Source organism: Lipotes vexillifer, unplaced genomic scaffold, assembly GCF_000442215.2.
Source record: "Lipotes vexillifer unplaced genomic scaffold, Lipotes_vexillifer_v1.1 scaffold60, whole genome shotgun sequence".
NCBI lineage: Eukaryota > Metazoa > Chordata > Mammalia > Artiodactyla > Lipotidae > Lipotes > Lipotes vexillifer.
In genome coordinates, this window is record NW_006797490.1 from 992,726 (window position 1) to 1,011,526 (window position 18,801).

The 18,801-nt window shown below is 39.0% G+C and overlaps 1 protein-coding gene across 2 annotated transcripts in view; it reads left to right on the forward strand.

The window, feature by feature from the left end:
• Positions 1 to 2,499, forward strand: part of EDA2R (ectodysplasin A2 receptor) — a 69,921-nt gene extending 67,422 nt beyond the window's left edge. Inside the window, exons 6-7 of one of the 2 annotated variants that reach the window (XM_007469647.1) lie at positions 44 to 430; positions 2,025 to 2,499. In XM_007469647.1, coding sequence (XP_007469709.1) covers positions 44 to 429 — 386 coding nt within the window. In that variant the 3' untranslated portion in view covers position 430; positions 2,025 to 2,499. Of the gene's footprint in view, positions 1 to 37; positions 431 to 2,024 lie in introns of both variants that reach the window. The other variant, XM_007469646.1, reaches the window with a different exon arrangement.
• Positions 2,500 to 18,801: the final 16,302 nt, after the last annotated feature.

An 18,801-nucleotide genomic window follows, 5' to 3' on the forward strand; every position in this document is an offset into this window, starting at 1 on the left:
CCTGCCTTTGGGTGACTCAGTGGCTTTCTACTTCAAGTTTCAGGAGGTTCGCTGCAGTATGAGGCTGACGAGGCAGTGGAAGAGGAATCTCTCTTCCCCATGCCACCTGGCCAGGAGACCAGTCCTGAGTCCCCACTGAGTGAAAACATCTTTGAGACCCAGGCACTTAACCCCATCCTGGATGACGACTGCAGTTCGACTCGTGGCTTCCCCACACAGGAGTCTTTTACCTTGGCCTCCTGTGCCTCAGAGAGCCACTCCCACTGGGTCCACACTCCCATCGAATGCACAGAGCTGGACCTGCGAAAGATTTCCAGCTCTGCTTCCTATACTGGAGCTGAGACCTTGAGGGGGAACACAGCTGAACGCTCTGGAGACAGACTGGAGCTCACTGTACCCTTTGAAGTACCCAGCCTTTTACTCTACTGAGGTGAGCTGGAAAGGTAGGGTAGAAAGACAAGAAATTGGGGACCACCCCCAAAAGGAATTATCCCTTGGAATACTGTTGTTCAGTAGGGCTAGTGTCAGAGGAACAGCAAGCTAGGAACACTGGTGGATGGAGGGACAACTGTGATAATGTTAATCTTTTGAGACAGTCAGTCATACATCATATATCTGGGCCAACAGTTGTCAAGGAACTGGCCAGGTTGACATGACACCAGTTTTTCTATCCTGGCCTTTTGCAATCTCTCTCAGGGCCCCACTGTCTAATAGTTATATTCAGTTATCTCCCATCATGTATTCAAGCACCAAGGTACAGTGGGAAAATATGCAAACCTTGGCATCTGGAAGCCTTATATTTCAAATCTACCTCCATTCCTTAATATTTGTGTGAAGGTTGTTTAAATCCCTTCACCTCTCTGAGTCTCAGGTCCTTAATATGTGAAAAGTAGGAAATACTATTCACCTTATATTGTGAGAGTTGAATGAGAAATGCATGTACAAGTACCTTTTACAGTGTCTAATGCATTAGAGGTGTTTAAACCATGTTAGTTTGCCCCCAGTCACAATTTATATTGGGCTGGCCAAAAAGTTTGTTCGGGTTTTTCCATAACGTCTTATGGGAAAACCCAAATGAACTTTTTGGCCAACCCAATACATCCTTACATATACACTACACTCGTCTGGTCTTCATAACATACCTTTATAGTAAGAAGGTTACACTTTATAGAGGCAGGAACTGAGATACAGAGAGGGAAAGTGATTTGCTTAAAGTCACAGAGCATTTCAGTGGCAGAACTAGGTAAGAGCCCAGGTTTTGGAGCTCTATGTAAGTAACAAGGGGCAGTATGAAGCATGAGGGTGGATTCCTATTTTTCAACTAACCAATTACTTTCACCACCCATTTCCATATTTCTCCAGCTATATTGTCCAGGTCCCCCAATGACACCCCCTCCCTATATCTTACCTAAGAAAATATAAACAATATGTAGGTGAACGCCAAGACTCCTATTAAACCAGTCATCCTAGATACCTTCAAGGTCATCTAGGCCAACCTCCCTTCCAACTCCTCCAATCCATGCTTGAGTCCCTTTTATAATATCCCCAAGAAGTGTTTGTGTCATCCTTGCTCACATACTTACAGTATCAGAGAGCTCACTACTGCCCAACATGTATTGCAGCTATGACTGGTGGATTTGAGCTCAATGTAAAGAAAACCTTTCTGTCTTCTTATAGTAACCACCCTTGGGTCCTGCTCTGCTCCTCAGGCCACACAGACCTCATCTGCTTCCTGTGTCTTGTGATAGCCCTGAAGAAGTCTAAAGATAGCATCTCCTATCTGGAAAGTACCACTTTGGTTTCCATTAAAGTATGGGGGGCTTAAAACTGAACCCAGTTTCATGATGAATTGTCTCACCAACATAGAGTAGGGTAGAACTGTCATCATGTCCACCCCACACAAGTGATGTTTTTCTGCTATTATACCTTAACCACTGGCATAAACCATTTTTTGAGGGATAGGAAGAGAAAGGAGCTAGTGAGATTGCCCCATAGGTTTCTAACTTGCTCTGCTCCCTCCCTAGGTCTCTTGGGCTCCTGGCATCCCAGTCGTTCTCCCTGGACTCTCCTGCCTTGTTCCTATACCACGACAGCAGCAGGGGCATAGGATGTGGTATCCACAACAGCCTGTACTCTACAGATGGGGCACATCCTATCCCCATCCCACCAAAGTATTGATTCTTCATCATTTTCCCAAGACTGACCAGCAGCATTTTTTGCTTTCCTATCCTAGATAGCTTGGAGAGCCAGATTCCCCAGTCATGGGACTACCAGACATGTTCTTAGCTCAGCTTGATTATAGAGGAGGGGAGGGGATGGCAATGAATGGGGTAGAGTTTTACTGTCTGCATCTTTGGTCAGGTAAACCTGAAGGAGGAGCCTCTCAGTACCCTATTGATACATCTGCCTAGCACTTTAGGGACAAAATCAAACTCTTCCCTCTTTCACTCCTCTGCACTGCCCCCCTCCCCAGTACACACACACACACACCTACACACATCTTAGGAGAGGCCTGAAACCTTGATTCCCCACACATCTCTTAGACTTCTGTGGCTGTGACAATCACAGAGCTAACCCCTTGGCCCCCTGGGGTCTTCCTCTCCACTTTTAGGTTTCTTACCTTCTTTAGTGGGGATACAACTAAGCATCTTTTTGACTCTTAAAATGGTACTTCCTAAAGTTCCTTTTATCTTATTTCTCTTCTTTTCTTGCCTCTTTTGTCCCTTCCTGGTACCTTGTCTTCTTAAGCCCAAGGCTGAGCCTCTAGATCCCAAGGACCAAACTCAGAGCTCAGAGCTTTCATCTTTGGGGTGACCATGAAATCCCTGATATCTAGTGGGGGACATTTAGGAGCTAAGGTTTTCAATGAAGCCTGCCCTAGGGCTGCTCAGGGACCACTGGTGCTTTCTTGGTTTAGAGAAAAGCAATCAATTGCTGAGCCCTCACCACCAGTTTCACATGCTTCTCAGAATAAAGTGTAACTTCTCTCTCCATGGCTGATGCCACAAGGCAGATGAGAACATCAAGGCTCAGATGTGGGCACCATGGATTGTTTTTAAGTCTCCCTTATGTCCATAATGGGCTAGTTGGGCTGATACCCACTTCCTCACTGTGGGTCAGATTTTGAAAGAAAAATTGCCCAGATAAATAGAGCAACTATCTCCTTTGTTTGGGAGCAACTTATATACTTCAAAATGTTGGATGTGACTTAATTTGTGAAAACCAAGACTGTGTCTTAAGGTGGGAATGCTGGAATTTACTACGTATATGTGCTACACTTTACAGTTTTCAGTGTGTATTCATAGCAATCATCTCATTGGATCTTTATACACACCCTGAGGTGGGCAGGGCAAGGATTACCATCCCCAGGTTGCAGATGATGAAACTGAGGCTCAGAAATGGAAGGTGACTGCACTCAGTAATGTATGGGGTAATTATCAAGGCTAGGGTCCTCTCCAATATCTTGAAATCTTCATTTTCTAGAAGACAGTGTTTTAAAGTAGTAGCTTTTCTGGCATATCTGTTCCATAAAGCAACTCTTTTTGGAAGCAAAAGGGGTGTAGGGACAAATAAGGCCTTTATGCCTGAATGTGAATAAGGTAATATCCTTGCCTACAATACCAAACCTATTCTCTCCCCCTCCCATCAGCTCCCCTACTCCCACCCTGTAGCCAGCATGGATGTATATTCTCTGCCAGATCTGACCCCAGTGGAAAGGTAAGAGACTTTCCATTCAGCACTGTCTCTCAAGAGATCAAAAAGTGAGAAGAGCTGCAAGGTCAGACAAAATTCTTTCTATCTGTATATCTTATCTCCTTTTGCCACTGGGGATAAGAAAGAAGGTATAAAGATTGGAGCCAGTAGGAGTATCCAGCCTACTTGTCCTCCCTCCTATATTCCTCTGTTCAATTTAAGAGTCTCTGATCTTAGTTTGGGCAATGACTTGAGACTTTAACTTTAGAGGTGGGAGGGGGACAAATATCCCATCTTTAAAAGCCTGTCCCAGGTAGATTACAGATATTTGAGCACATTTGTCAATTATAACACTTTAGTGTTTTACATTCTAAAAAAGTTCATTCATACATGCCTAATTTAAAGATGAGGAACCTGAGTCCTAGACAGGAGTAGTAACTTACCCAAAGCAATTCATATTTTGGAAAGGCAGCGTGCTCCACACTCCCAATCCCAGACTGAAGTGTGGGTTCCATGGCTGAGAATAGAGCCAGGGAAGGACAGTTTGAGCAGAAACTGCTCTTGGCTATGGCAGAAGGACAGGCAGAGATGTTGGAGGGCACTAGTTATTTCTATCCACTAGACACTGCCTAAATAACCCTTAAAATATCATTAAGGAACATAGGGAAGAGGAGGAGATTGAATAAGGCAATTCATCTCCACCACCAGAAAAAACAGCTGGCCCCATAGTCTAAGTGCTACGGAGGCAGCAGTGTAGTCTTCCACTGAAAAATAGCACATGACTTCATCCACATCCAGGATGGAGAGGGTTTCTTTGTTTTTTTTGTTTGGGTTTTTTTTTTTTTTTTTTTGGCTTTACTCTCCCCTATAGCTCTTACCTCCTATGGCCTACAAGTTTTCCCCTCCCTTCTTCCAGGTCCCTCTGGACTCACCACACTCGCTGGGTTAGCTGGAAGATCTTATGCATGTTTGAAGAGTGATGGTCCTGTGATGCAGCATAGGCCAAGGCAAATAATTTCCCTGTGGATCTCCTGGGCCTCACCCTTTATTTGAAGTGTGATAACTCTCCACCTCCGGCAGGGAGCCGGGCTGGAATTTGCCTTATTGGAAACTTATGAAAAATTTCTGAGCCAAGATGACCTTCCCTCTGGGGCCTGATTTCCCCAAATTACCTCCCAGCAGTCCTCCAAAGATACCCTCTAATATACTTAGGAGTAGCTGAGTGGGGAGAGGAAGGGAGCCCCACTGCCACTTTCTACTAACATGTCAGTTGGATCCTAGATTTCCCACCACCCCTTCCCATTTGATTCTTTCCGAAGTTTGTTTTTGCTTTAATTCCTACCTATACATCTCATGACCAGGAAAGAACAAGCAACTTGGAGGCTGTATTCTTCTTTATTATCTGGCTATCTTTCTGAGGACTGTACAGCTAGTTCTGTCCCACAAGTACTTGGTGTTAATTAAGTACATTAAATAGCATGTGCACTTCATTAGGACCTAGCCCTGGCAAATGAATGCTCTCTACCACAAAACCTCTGCTTTCAGGATTTTATTAAATGTATCTTTGGGGACAGTTCATCTACAAATATTGATTAAGGGCTCCTGGGACAACCCATTGGTCAGGGTGCTAAAAGCACCTGGGAAAAGTAAACAGGCCGCATTGTACTGGACTGGGGATTAGAAGCAATTGAATTACTAGCCTGCACCAAGCAGCCTGACTTAACACAGGTATTGGCAAATATGTGTGAGCCAAGTGTTTAGACCTTGATCTTTAGGTTCTCTGTTCTTTTCTTTCTGGGACAGTTTATTCTTGTCTCACTGGCTCTAATTAGTCATGTCTGCAGCTTCTGGTAGGGCAAGAACTAGTATCCAAACAGAAGATGATTCAGCTTGGGCAGGCCTTAGGTGTTCAAAGGTCACCATGTGCCTGGCAGTGGTTCAAGCCCAAGTCTAACATTGCTGTATCTATGGCAAAGGTAGTGATTTTGTCACAGTCATAATGACAATAATATTATGATAAAATGTTACAGCCAGCTTTATTCATTGTGCCTGCTCTAGACTTTATAATTTACAAAGCTCTTTTATGTTTATGGTCTCATTTCATCCTCGCAAACCCCTGAATAATGTGTTATTATATCCCTTTTGAAGAAAAGTAAAACAGCTCCTATTAGATATGTGGCTTGTCAGGCCAGAGATCAGTCTGACCCAAGTATCCTGATCCCCAGACCAGGGCTTTCTCCACTGTTTCCCCTTCACAACTGCTTTAGGATGGTACAGTTACCATAGTGGCACTGAAGGCAACATTGCAGAAAAAACCAGCAACAATGTAGCAAAATTCCCCAATGGTATATCCATAAACACAATTACTGCAAAGCTCATTGTGAGCCCCATCCAAGACAAGAAACTTCCTGGCTAGAATACCCAACCCAGAATAACTTCTTAGCAATGATATTTTTCTGTAGCAATTAAGACAACAGCCTTTGTTGCTGCAGCTACCCCAGTGCACAGGTGTGCCAACCAGGAGCAAGGTCTTCATGGTATGAACATTGTGTGACCATCCCAAGTCATACCTAGCATCACCTTGGTTCTAACTTTCATTCTGAAGTTAAAAAATTGTAGTTAGCAATTGGACTAAGGAAATGTTTTACTTTGACTTTTAAGATATCTTGGGTAGAGGTGAGGTGAAGCATGCTTGTTTTCCTTATAATTGCTGCTTTGCCATGGCAAATGTCACACTCAAGCATTTGTTCCTGGGGAGTGTTTTTAAATATTTCATTGCTTTTAAAGTATGGGTATCTTTGAGTGCCTTGCTTTCATGTATCTTTTCTATTTGAGGGTTATTGGTCAGTGGAAGCACAAAGGACATGTGACAGAAAAGTTTTCAACATGTCCCTAAGACTAGAAAATAGTGGAGTTGTCTATATTTGAACTAGCAAAAGAAAGTTGTTCTTGCTTGTAAGGGAGGGGAGGTATTTACTGAGGACAAGTTTAGTTTTTCGGTTTTGTATTTTCTTCTCTGTATATCTGGATTTGGATTTTGACAGGGAGGAGCCTAGGAGAGCAACTTTCTCCTGCAAGTTTCTCAGATCCAGGCTTGGTAACAGTGTCAATACTGTAGCACCCTCTCCACAACACAAACCCTACTATACTGGGAAGATAATCTCTCATGCACCTAACCCCCTGCTTGCCTAACTAAGAAGGTCTCTGGTGTTTTACATTGAATGTAGGTAAATTTTAATTACTTTTCCCTCCTAAATTGGTTATTTATAGAGATTTTGTTCAATCTTGAGCCATATGCATATGTGGCTACTGGCAGAGTTATGTTTTATTTCTGATGGTCTGGAAATATTTCATATTAGCCAATAAAGAAAAATACACCCAAACACCTTGTTTATTCCTCTACTTTCAAATAACAAGGTGCCTCATTTGGCTGGTGTGTCTTTGCTCAGTGAGTACAGCAAAGAAATGTGTTTCTTCTCAGTGGATCCATCACCAGGGACAGTAGGATCCACTGACTTGCCACCCAAGAGGTCTGGGTTATAGTCCAAGCTCTCCTTCTATATTTTTGAATTGCTTATGACATTTGTCTTTTTTTCTAGGCTACAGATCTACTAGAACTTCTTGTGTTCTAAAATAATACTTCTTAAAACAAGTTTCATGCCCTAAGAGAACTGTGCACGTATCTTGTGAGGTCTGCAAAATCTCTCAGAGATTGTGTGTATTTTCATTTTGACTATATTCTTTTAAAAAAATACAAGCATATTCTCTTCAGAACATCTGGATTATTATCTCTTAAAAGTACTACCTGGCCATTTCACAGTCTGTGTTTACAATCTTGTTCGATTTAAAGAAGCACCTAAGTAGATAATATTTAACATTGAATGCTGTGCTTTACTATAATCTTATTTAAGTGCTAAAGAAATCAAGTTCCCCCCATCTTTAATATGCTATGATCCTGACAACAAAACATATTGTCAAGGATGTGGAGAATGGGACCTCTCATAACTTGCTGGTGGGATTGTGAAATGGTACACCCACTTTTGAAAACAGCCTGGTAATTCCTCTAAAAGTTAAAGTTAGAATTACTATATAATCCAATAACTCCACTATGTATGTACCCCAATATAATTAAAAATATATGCACACACAAAACTTTTACACAAATATTCATAGAAACATTATTTATAGTATCCAAAAAGTGGAAGAAACCTAAATGTCTATCAACTGATGAATGGCTAAACAAATTTTCAAGTATACATATAATAGAATATTCAGTAATTAAAAAGATTGAACCGACGCACAATATGTCATAAATGAACCTCAAAGCAAGCTAAGTGAAAAAGCCAGACACAAGAGACTACATATTGTATGATTTCATTTATATAAAATTTCCATATAAGCAAGCTAATAGAGACAGAAGGTAGATTAATGGTTGCCTCAGGCTGGAGGGTAAGAAAAGGGATTAAAATTGGTCCCCAATTTATGATGATTCAATTTACAACTTTTTGACTTTATGATGGTGTGAAAGTAATAAGCATTCAGTAGGAAACATACTTCAAATTTTGAATTTTGATCTTTTCCTGGACTAGCAATATGTGCTCTACTACTCTCTTGTAATGCTGGGAGCCACAGCTCCCAGTCAGCCATGCAATCACAAAGGTAACCAAATGATACACTTATAAACATTCTCTACCCATACAACCATTCTGTTTTTCACTTGCAGTGCAGTATTCAGTAAATTACATGAGATATTCAATACTTTATTATAAAATAAGCTTTATGTTTGATGATTTTTCCCAACTGTAGGCTAATGTAAGTGTTCTGAGCACATTTAAGGCAGGCTGTGCTAAGCTGTGGTGTTTGGTAGGTTAAGAGTATTAAATGCATTTTAAACTTAGGATATTTTCAAATATGATGAATTTATCAGGATGTAACCTGGTTGTAAGTCAAGGAAAATCTGTAAATGTAAATAGGCATGAGGGGTCTTATTTGGGGATGAAAATGTTTTAAAATTGAACTATGATGATTGCTGCATCACTCAGTAAATAAAAATTGTTGAAATGCCACTTGAAATGGATGAATTTTATCATATGTAAAATACACCTCAATAAAACTGTTTTAAAAAATATTCTGTTATCATCGATCTGAGTAGACTGGTGTTGGTTTAACAATTTAATTACTTTCCAAACACCTGCTTTGCCAGAAATAATCTCTCTCTCTCTCTCTCAGACAGACAGACACACATACACACACACACACACACACACGACCCAATTACTCAATTAGGAAAAAAGAAAGAAACAGAACTAGACTCCTATTTGGTTCTTTTCATTTTGAACTCTCTACATAGCCTCAAGGAAAGAGAAAGGATGCATCTAGAAGGAACTTACAGGAGGTATCATTCAAAACAAAAGGAGGAAGAACAAAGGAAACTATTATAGATTCAGGGGTGGGTATAGGAAAAGAGATATTGGGAGATACCATCACAGGCTACAGAGGAGTTTTTTGAGGGAACCATCACAGAATAAAGGAGGAGTAACTGGGAATTACTTGGCAGGTAAGAGACCAGGACTTGTGGTGAGTTTGTCCTGCCTTTGTGTCAGAAAAGAACTTTCTGCCCAAGCAGGCCTCCCATTCTTACTCGAAATTTTGAATGCTGGTACAGTGGGAGAGATTTAACCCTCTAATTTATGGATGGTGATTAAGGCACAGTAAGTGTTAGCACTTATCTGTTGGAGTCGATGTCAGTGTGTGCTTGTACCAGTCATAGGGCAGTGAAGTCCTACTCCTTACCCAAGAAGGACATGGGGAAATCAGAGCTCTGTAAATAGATGGATTAAATCACAAACAAGTCATCAGACTATCAAATAGGGGATTATTAGGTGATTGTTAATAACCCTTTTATTAGGGACTAGGAACACTTGCTATTTCTGCTGGTATGATGATCTTTCACTTTATGTTCACAACATGATTGGCAACTTTCTGTATGCCAGTTAGTCCTTTAAGGCCTTAGAAACTCTGTGTGTGTGTGTGTGTGTGTGTGTGTGTGTGTGTGTGTGTGTGTGTGGTTCAAATGCTGCCTGCCTGGAAGAAATGGATCCCCAGTGAGAGCAGCTGCCTAGTCACATGATTATATGCCCAAAACCTTTTTTCCTTGTGGTTTCTAGTGCCAGTAAATTCCCTTCCTTAACATCTCTTTCCTAAGGAATAGTGCAAAAGTGAAATAGAAGGGGAAAGTACAGTCAATATTTAGTGGCTATCTCTCATGTGCTTTCTCACTTTCATATTTTGCCTCATTCAGTCCTCATGATGTCCTTAGGTGGTAGGTGCTCTTTATAACCTTCATTTTACAAAAGAAGATCACAGATTTAATGATTTTTCTATGGTTATACAGTAGTAAATGATGTGCTAGAATTCCAGTCTAAGTTTATCTGACTCTGAGGCACAGACACTTCCCACCATGCCTCAGCTGCCTCCCTAAGACAGACCTCAGGAAAGAGAATAGAATTTATCCCACTGGATCTCTCATATTTCCCAGCTTGGGAGGCTACATCAGACAGTCTCCCTAGGAGACTCTCTAAGTCTAAGTATCGTATCACATAGTAGTGTCAAAGTATTATCAGCTCATGATATATTAATCATTCCCATGTAATCAGAAGGACCACATTGCTCATGCTATCTCCTTGGCCACAATGTTGTCATTGAAAGAGAATGCTGGAGGTATGAGTTATTTTATTTATTTATTTATTTATTTATTTATTTATTTATTTTATTTTTACATATTTATTGGAGTATAATTGCTTTACAATGGTGTGTTAGTTTCTGCTTTATAACAAAGTGAATCAGTTATACATATACATATGTTCCCATATCTCTTCCCTCTTGCGTCTCCCTCCCTCCCACCCTCCCTATCCCACCCCTCCAGGCAGTCACAAGGCACTGAGCTGATCTCCCTGTGCTATGCGGCTGCTTCCTACTAGCTATCTACCTTATGTTTGGTAGTGTATATATGCCCATGCCTCTCTCTCGCTTTATCACAGCTTACCCTTCCCGCTCCCCAGAGATATGAGTTCTTATTTCAACTTCATCATCCCCTAGATGGAGTATGAAAAGGGTACTTTCCTTGGCTTCAGTTTCCCTCATGATACACTAAGGAGATTGAACTCAATGATCTCTAAGAGCCTTCCAACATTGATGTGCAATAAACTTACAAGACCTAGCTTTGCTATAGACTCTTGGTAGCAGAAGATCTCAAAGGAGAGGAAGGACAGAGAAGATAACCAGAAATGGTAACTAGAATATGACTGAGTAAATAACAGGGGCTTAATTTTTTAACCTATGGCCTTTATTGATGTTTTCCATTCCATTTTGGAATCATCTCCATTAAACGTGCCTCTAGAGATTATTTTCAGGTCCTCCAGATGCATCTGAGAAAGTAAGCTTTCCATAAGTAAGAATGACAAAGAGACCATGATGTATTTTTCTTCTCATTTACGTGTTCTATATAACACTAGATCTCTTGTTAAAGTAGTAAATCAGTAACAGTATTGAAAAATATTTTATTATATTAAACAACACATATGGGTAAAGATTAAAACACCTGAGGTTGGTTAGAGAACCTTTCTCCAAGAAGCCTTACTTGTTGACAATCACTGATTAATCTTTTCTTCATTCTACCTTCCCATTGTCTTGTATGGGATGAGTTTCTTATTAACATTAGTTAAACCTTCCTACTCTAGTCCAACACCCCTACGGCAGTGATTCTTAACCTTGGCTTTATACTGGAATCATTTGGGGAGATTTAAAAATGCTGATGCATAGATCTCAGACCTAGAGATTTTAACTTAATCGTTCTGAAATACAGCCTGAGTATTAGAAAGAAAAAAAAAAAAAAAAAAAAAAAAACACCTCCCCAGCTGATACTAATGAGTAGCCAGGGTTGAGAACTTCTTCCCTATAGAAACATTCTCCTACTCATGGCTTTCCTTATCATGGCCACAGGTAATCTATTTACTCTGTTAAAAGGCCCTTTTTAAACATCCATCAACTGTTTGTTTCCTGCCTCTCCATACATCTCTTAAACTTAACTCTTTTCCCTTTGAGGTTTAAACTAGTATTCTTCCTAATCTATATTAACTAATCCCCTAAAAATCATCCCAATTACAGGATCAAGTGTAAACTTATGCTCAAATACAGATGGTTTCTAATATGTCAGCTTCCTGGGCAGAATCTTCAGGCTGTGAAAGCAAGCAACATCCAAAGCTCACTTTAAAAAAGTGTTTCAGGTTCCAGACCACAGAGGAAGAGATGCATTTCTCTATCACCACCCCCTCCTAAGCACAGCTAAAATCCCTGGACATTATATTTAAAACAAATATAACTATAAAACTCTTAGAAAGAAACATAGGCATGACACTCTATGGCATAAATCACAGCAAGATCCTTTTGACCCACCTCCTAGAGTAATTGAAATAAAAACAAAAATAAAAAAATGGGACCTAATGAAACTTAAAAGCTTTTTCACAGCAAATAAAACCATAAAGAAGATGAAAAGAAAACCCTCAGAATGGGAGAAAATATTTGCAAATGAAGCAATGGACAAAGGATTAATCTCCAAAATATACAAGCAGCTCATGCAGCTCAATATCAAAACAACAAACAACCCAATGCAAAAATGGGCAGAAAACCTAAATAAACATTTCTCCAAAGAAGACATACAGATGGGCAACAAACACATGAAAAGATGCTCAACATCTCTAATCATTAGAGAAATGTAAATCAAAACCACAATGAGGTATCACCTCACACCGGTCAGAATGGCCATCATCAAAAATTCTACAAACAATAAATGCTGCAAGGGAACGCTCTTGCACTGTTGGTGGGGAAAGTAAATTGATACAGCCACTATGGAAAACAATATGGAGGTTCCTTAAAAAACTAAAAATAGAACTACCATATGACTCAACATAGGGAGGGTGGGAGGGAGGCACAAGAGGGAGGGGATATGCAGATATATGTATACATATAGCTGATTCACTTTATTATGCAGCAGAAGCTAACACAACATTGTAAAGCAAGTATACTCCAATAAAGTTAAAAAAATACATGTACCTCAGTGTTCATTAAAGCACTAATTACAATAGCAAGGACATGGAAGCAACCTAAATGTCCATCAACAGATGAATAGATAAACAAGATGTGGCACATGTATACAATAGAATATCACTCAGCCATAAAAAGGAACAAAACTGAGTTATTTGTAGTGAGGTGGATGAACCTAGAGTCTGTCATACATAGTGAGGTAGGTCAGAAAGAGAAAAACAAATACCATATGCTAATGCATATATATGGAATCTATAAAAATGGTACTGATGAACCTAGTGGCAGGACAAGAATAAAGACATGGACATAGAGAATGTACTTGAGGACATGGGGGAGAAGGGGAGGTTGGGAGGAAGGGAGAGACTAACACTGGCATATATACACTATCAAATGTAAAATAGATAGCTAGTGGGAAGATTCTGCATAGAACAGGGAGATCAGCCTGGTGCTTTGTGACAACCTAGAGGGGTGGGATAGGGAGGGTGCTAGGGAGGCTCAAGAGGGAGGGAATGTATATATATACATATAGGGGATATATGTATACATATAGCTGAATCACTTTGTTGTACAGCAGAAACTAACACAACATTGTAAAGCAATTATACTCCAATAAAGATGTAAAAATAAAAATAGATAAATAAAATAAAATAAAATAAAATAATAAAATAAAACAAATATGAGAAAGCCCTGAAAAGTGGAGAGAAGTCAAACCATCTAGAGGCTATGGAACCTGATGAGTGATACAGCAGTGAGTCCTCTGGGTTTTCCTTTTGTTCCATACATCTCATACTGGGTGGAAGAAAATCCAGTGGCACAGAAATGCCAATGAGCAATAAATGCCAATAAATCCCTCAAGGAAACCCTACTCTTTCCAGCTAAAAGAAAAAGAGGCAACCTAGCAAGATAGAAACCTTCTAGCTAATAACTGCCCTAAATTGTGGAAATAACTGTGACCCCATCACCATCTTTGTCAATAAAAGCAGTGTGGGGAACCAAGATTTTGGTGCTTTCCCTGCTCTAATGAAGTATCCCTTCACTTCTTGCCAGGGTGGTATCAGAGAAGACCAAATGAGGACTGGGAACTTTACTGTCTTGTGGTAACAAGCATCCCTCCATAGTATCAGTTGAGGCCTAGTGTGGGGGTGGAATTCCTCCCCTCCCCAGTGATAACAAGGCATTCTTCCCATTCCCCACCAGTGTCAGTGAAGGATGAGTGGGAATCCAGAATATTCACTACCATCCAGAAGTAACAAAGCATCTCCCCACTCAGAGATGTCAGTGGAGGCCACATGGGGAGCAATAAAATGGTGCCACTCCTCCTCCTAGCCAGGATGGTACCATCAGACCCCCAGTGAAAATCTGAAACTCCCACCTTTTCCCAGCAGTAAGGAGTCACCCCTTTACTCTAGGGTGTCAAGGAAAGCTAGTAGAAGACCTGAATTTCTACTCCCCACCTGTCAGTAATGAAAGAGTGACTCTCCTTCTCCCACTGATGTGATGTCAGAGGAGGCTTGCTAAACAGAATATATTGAAAATACCCAAGGTCTTATAATATAATACACAAAATGCCCATGTAAAATAAAACATCATGTTCATAAGAAGAACCAAGAAAATTGCAAATGAGAAAAGACAATAGATGTTAGTGAAATGACATAGATATTATTATCTCATAAAGATTTTGAAGCAGCCATCATAGAAATTGTTCAGTGAGCAATTATGAATTTGCTTGAAGCAAATGGAAAAAACAAAACAAAACAAAACAAAACAAAAACAGTCTCAGCAAAGAAATAGAAGGACCAAGTAACTTTTAGAACTGAAAGATGCAATACTTGTAATAACTCAAAGATGCAATACTTGTAATAACTCAATGGATGGACTCAAGAGCACAGTGAAGAGAGAAAAGATCACTGAACTTGAGTATACAATAATATTAATTATCCAATTAGAGCAACAGAGAAAACTAAACAGAAAAAAAAAATGTAACCAAGATACTGGCAATGAATAACTGGAATTTGAAAATTTTTCACAGTGTTATTTACACTATAACCTCCCCCAAAGGAAATACTTAGGTATAAGTCTAACACAATATGTACAAGATCTTTATAAGGAAAACTACAAAACTCTGATGAAAAATATCAAAAAAAAAAAAAACTAAGTAAATGGAGAGATATTCCATGTTCATGGATAGGGAGACCCAATATTGTCAAAATGTCAGTTCTTCCTAATTTGGTTTATTGATTCAATGCAATCCCAATCAAAATCCCAGTAAGTTATGTGGTGGATATTGACAAGCTGATTCTAAAGTTTATACAAAGAGGCAAAAGACCCAGAATAGTGAACACAATATTGAAAGACAAGAACAAAGTTAGAGGACTGATATTACTGTTATCAAACTCAGGTTTGGCTGCTTGCTACTTGAAACCCAACACTCCAAAGACAAATGTTGGTAGGAAAGGAAAGATTGCTTTATTCAGTAGGCCGGCAACCTAGTGAGAAGGTGGACTCATGTCCAAAAGCCAACTTCACACTATCAATCAGGGAGAAAGAGATTTTAAAGGGGAGTTTCAGGAGTGTATAGGTGGAAGAAGGGTGCTAGGTGTAGAACAGCACAGTCAGCTCCAAAAATCATCTTGAAATTGCTCATGCAGTGTTCTGATCAGCATCATCTTGATTGTTTTAAGTACAGTTACTCTTCAGTTCTAGGGTTGGTTTGTTCCCATTTCCTTGAGGCCAGTTCTAGAAATTGTGCAAGATGGAGAAGCTTATATCATGGCTATGGTCTGGACATAGTGTAGTTAACTTATTCCACCTGGTGGGCGTTTTCAGTACCTGTAAAACAACCCAAAGGAGATGGCTCAGAATATTATCTATAGCCCTTGAGGAGGAACTCAATGGCCTTGATTTTGTTTAATGACTAAGCTATTACTATTTTGTCCTGCTTGACTGCTTTTCTTTTCTCCTGCATTTTTCTACTTCTATGATTAAATTTATTCTTTGCCTAAAGTTTTTCTACAGACAAGAGGCAGTCAGAGGACTTGGATGGTTTGAGGTCTGTCCTGGGAAAGCCCCATAGGGTCCTGCTTTATTACACTGCTTGAATTCAACACTTACTATAAATCTACAATAATCAAGACAGTGTGGTATTGGTGAAAGAATAGACAAATATAGATCAATGGAACAGAAGGGTCCAGAAGTAGAACCACATAAATATAGTTAACTGATCTTTGACAAGGGAGCAAAGACAATACAATGGAAAAAAGATAGTCTTTTCAACAAATGGTGCTGTAACAAGTGGGCACCTACATGCCCTACAAACATAACCTACAAACATAAATCTAGGCACAGAAATTACACTCCTCACAAAAGTAAACCCTTAATGAATCACAGGCCAAAATGTAAAATGCAAAACTATAAAACTAAATGTAACATAGGAAAAAATCTAGACAACTTTGGCTTTGTTGGTGAGTTTTTAGATACAACTCCAAAGGCACAGTTCATGAAAAAAAGAATTGATAAGCTGGACCTCATTAACAGTAAAAATTTCTGCTCTGCAGAAGACACCATCAACAGAATGAAAAGACATGCCACAGACTGAGAGAAAGTATTTGCAAAAGACATATCTTATAAAAGACTGTTATCCAGAATATATAAAGAACTATTAAAACTAAACAATATGAAAACAAACTGATTAAAAAATAGGCTGAAGACTCTAACAAACACCTCACCAAAGAGATACACAGATGGAACATAAGCTCCTGAGAAGATGCTCCACACCATATGTCATCAGGGAAATTCAACTTAAAAAAAACAATGAGATGCAATTAGACACATTGAAATGTCAAACATCCAGAACACTGACAACAGTGAATGCTTGTGAGGATGTGGAGCAACAGGAACTCTCCTTCATTGTTCTGCTCAGAATTGTCTGTGTGTGTGTCTGTCTGTGTGTCTGTGTGTGTGTGTATTTCTATCAAATTCTATTACCTGTATAGATAGACTGATGTAACTACCACCACAATTATGATACAGAATCATTCTAGATAACTTCTTAGCAGTAATCTTCATAGTCACATCGTCTGAACATTTTATACTTAGATGTATGGCATATAATGAGTTACTTTTTTTAATAAGGTATGAAGTTTACAAAGAGGATTTTTTTGGGGGGATGTTTGTTCCTTGTTATTTATGGAGTCTAATCACCATTATTTGAAGCTATACTTTCTTGTATTTTTTTTGAAGTTTTGTTAAAATGCAGTTGCTTGTACTTACATGAGTCTATTTTAGAACCATCTATTATTTTATATTGAAATATGGGTCCACCGCCTACTATTAACACACTGTCCTGATTAGTGTATAATAGGTTTTTAAATTGATAGAGTGGTTTCTCCCATTTTATTCTTCTTTAAAAAATTGTTATAGCTATTTTAGTTCCTTTGACTTATCAATATGTAGAAAAGAATATGTAGCTTGTCAATATGTAGAAAAGAATCCTGCTGGGGGCTTCCCTGGTGTTGCAGTGGTTGAGAGTCCGCCTGCTGATGCAGGGGACATGGGTTCGTGCTCTGGTCCAGGAAGATCCCACATTCCATGGAGCGGCTAGGCCCGTGAGCCACGGCCACTGAGCCTGCACTTCCAGAGCCTGTGCTCCGCAATGGGAGAGGTCACAACAGTGAGAGGCCTGCGTACCACAAAAAAAAAAAAAAAGAATCCTGCTGGGATTTTTGTAGGAATTGTATTAAACATATAGATCAAATTGGAGAGAATTGAAATCCTTTCTTTCTTGAGTTTCCCAATCCATGAATAAAGTTTATCTCTCCTTTTTTTTTTTTTTTTTTTAGTTCTTTAATCAGCATTTTGTGGTATTCAGCACATGGATCCTACATATTTAGTTATATTAAAAATCTTATTTTAAAGATTTTAAAGATCTTAAAGATTTTATTTTGTGCCTATTATAAATGTTATTGTGTTTGTAAATGTGACTTCTAATTTTTCTTTGGTAATGTAAAGAGATGCAATTGACTTTTGTGCATTGAACTTTTATACTGTTCCATTGTTAAACTTCCTTATTAGTTCTGTTCTCTCTCTCTCTCTCTCTCTCTCTCTCTCTCTCTCTCTTTTTTTCCTTTGTGTCTCTCTCTCTCTGTAGCTCCTTTGAGTTTTTGTATGTAGACAACCATGCCATCTGATAATAGGGATAAGTTAATTTCTTCCTGTTCAATCTGTACATATTTTATTGCCTTATTGCACTGGCTAGGACTTTCAGTATGATGTGTAATAGCAGTGGTGCCTACACAAAATTGCCCTCTTCACAAGTTAGGAGGAAGACATTCAGTTTTTCACCACTAAGGATAATGTTAACTGTGGGTATTTTGTAGGCGTTCTTTATCAGTTTGAGGGCATTCCTTTTTATTTAAAATTTGGTGACAATTCCTGAGCTAAACGGTATTGAATTTTATAAAATTCTTTTATATAATTATGTGGGTTTTTTATACTCTTAATATGATATTTTACATTTCTTTTGAATATTGGGCTAGTTTTACACTTATGAAATAAATTTTTCATGGTTTACTATTATATATTGTTTTGATTTGCTAAAAATTTGTTGAACATTTTTGAATTTATGTTTATAAATGCTATTTATAGATTAGCATATCCATCACCACAAATAGTTACCAATTGTATGTGTGTGGTGATAATATTTAAGATCTACTCTCTTAGCAACTCTCAGGTGTACAATACCGTATCATTAACTATAGTCAACATGCTGTACATTAGGTCATCAGAACTTATTCATCTGATAACTGGAAATTTGTTTATACCCTTTGACCATCATAACCCATTTCCCCTTTCCCTGCAGGCCCTGAGAACCACTATTCTACTCTTTGTTTCTGTGAGTTCATCTTCTTTAGATTCAACATATAAGTAAGATCATACAGTATTTGTCTTTGTCTATCTGACATATTTCACTAAGCAAAATTATCTCTAGGTTTATCCATGTTGTTATAA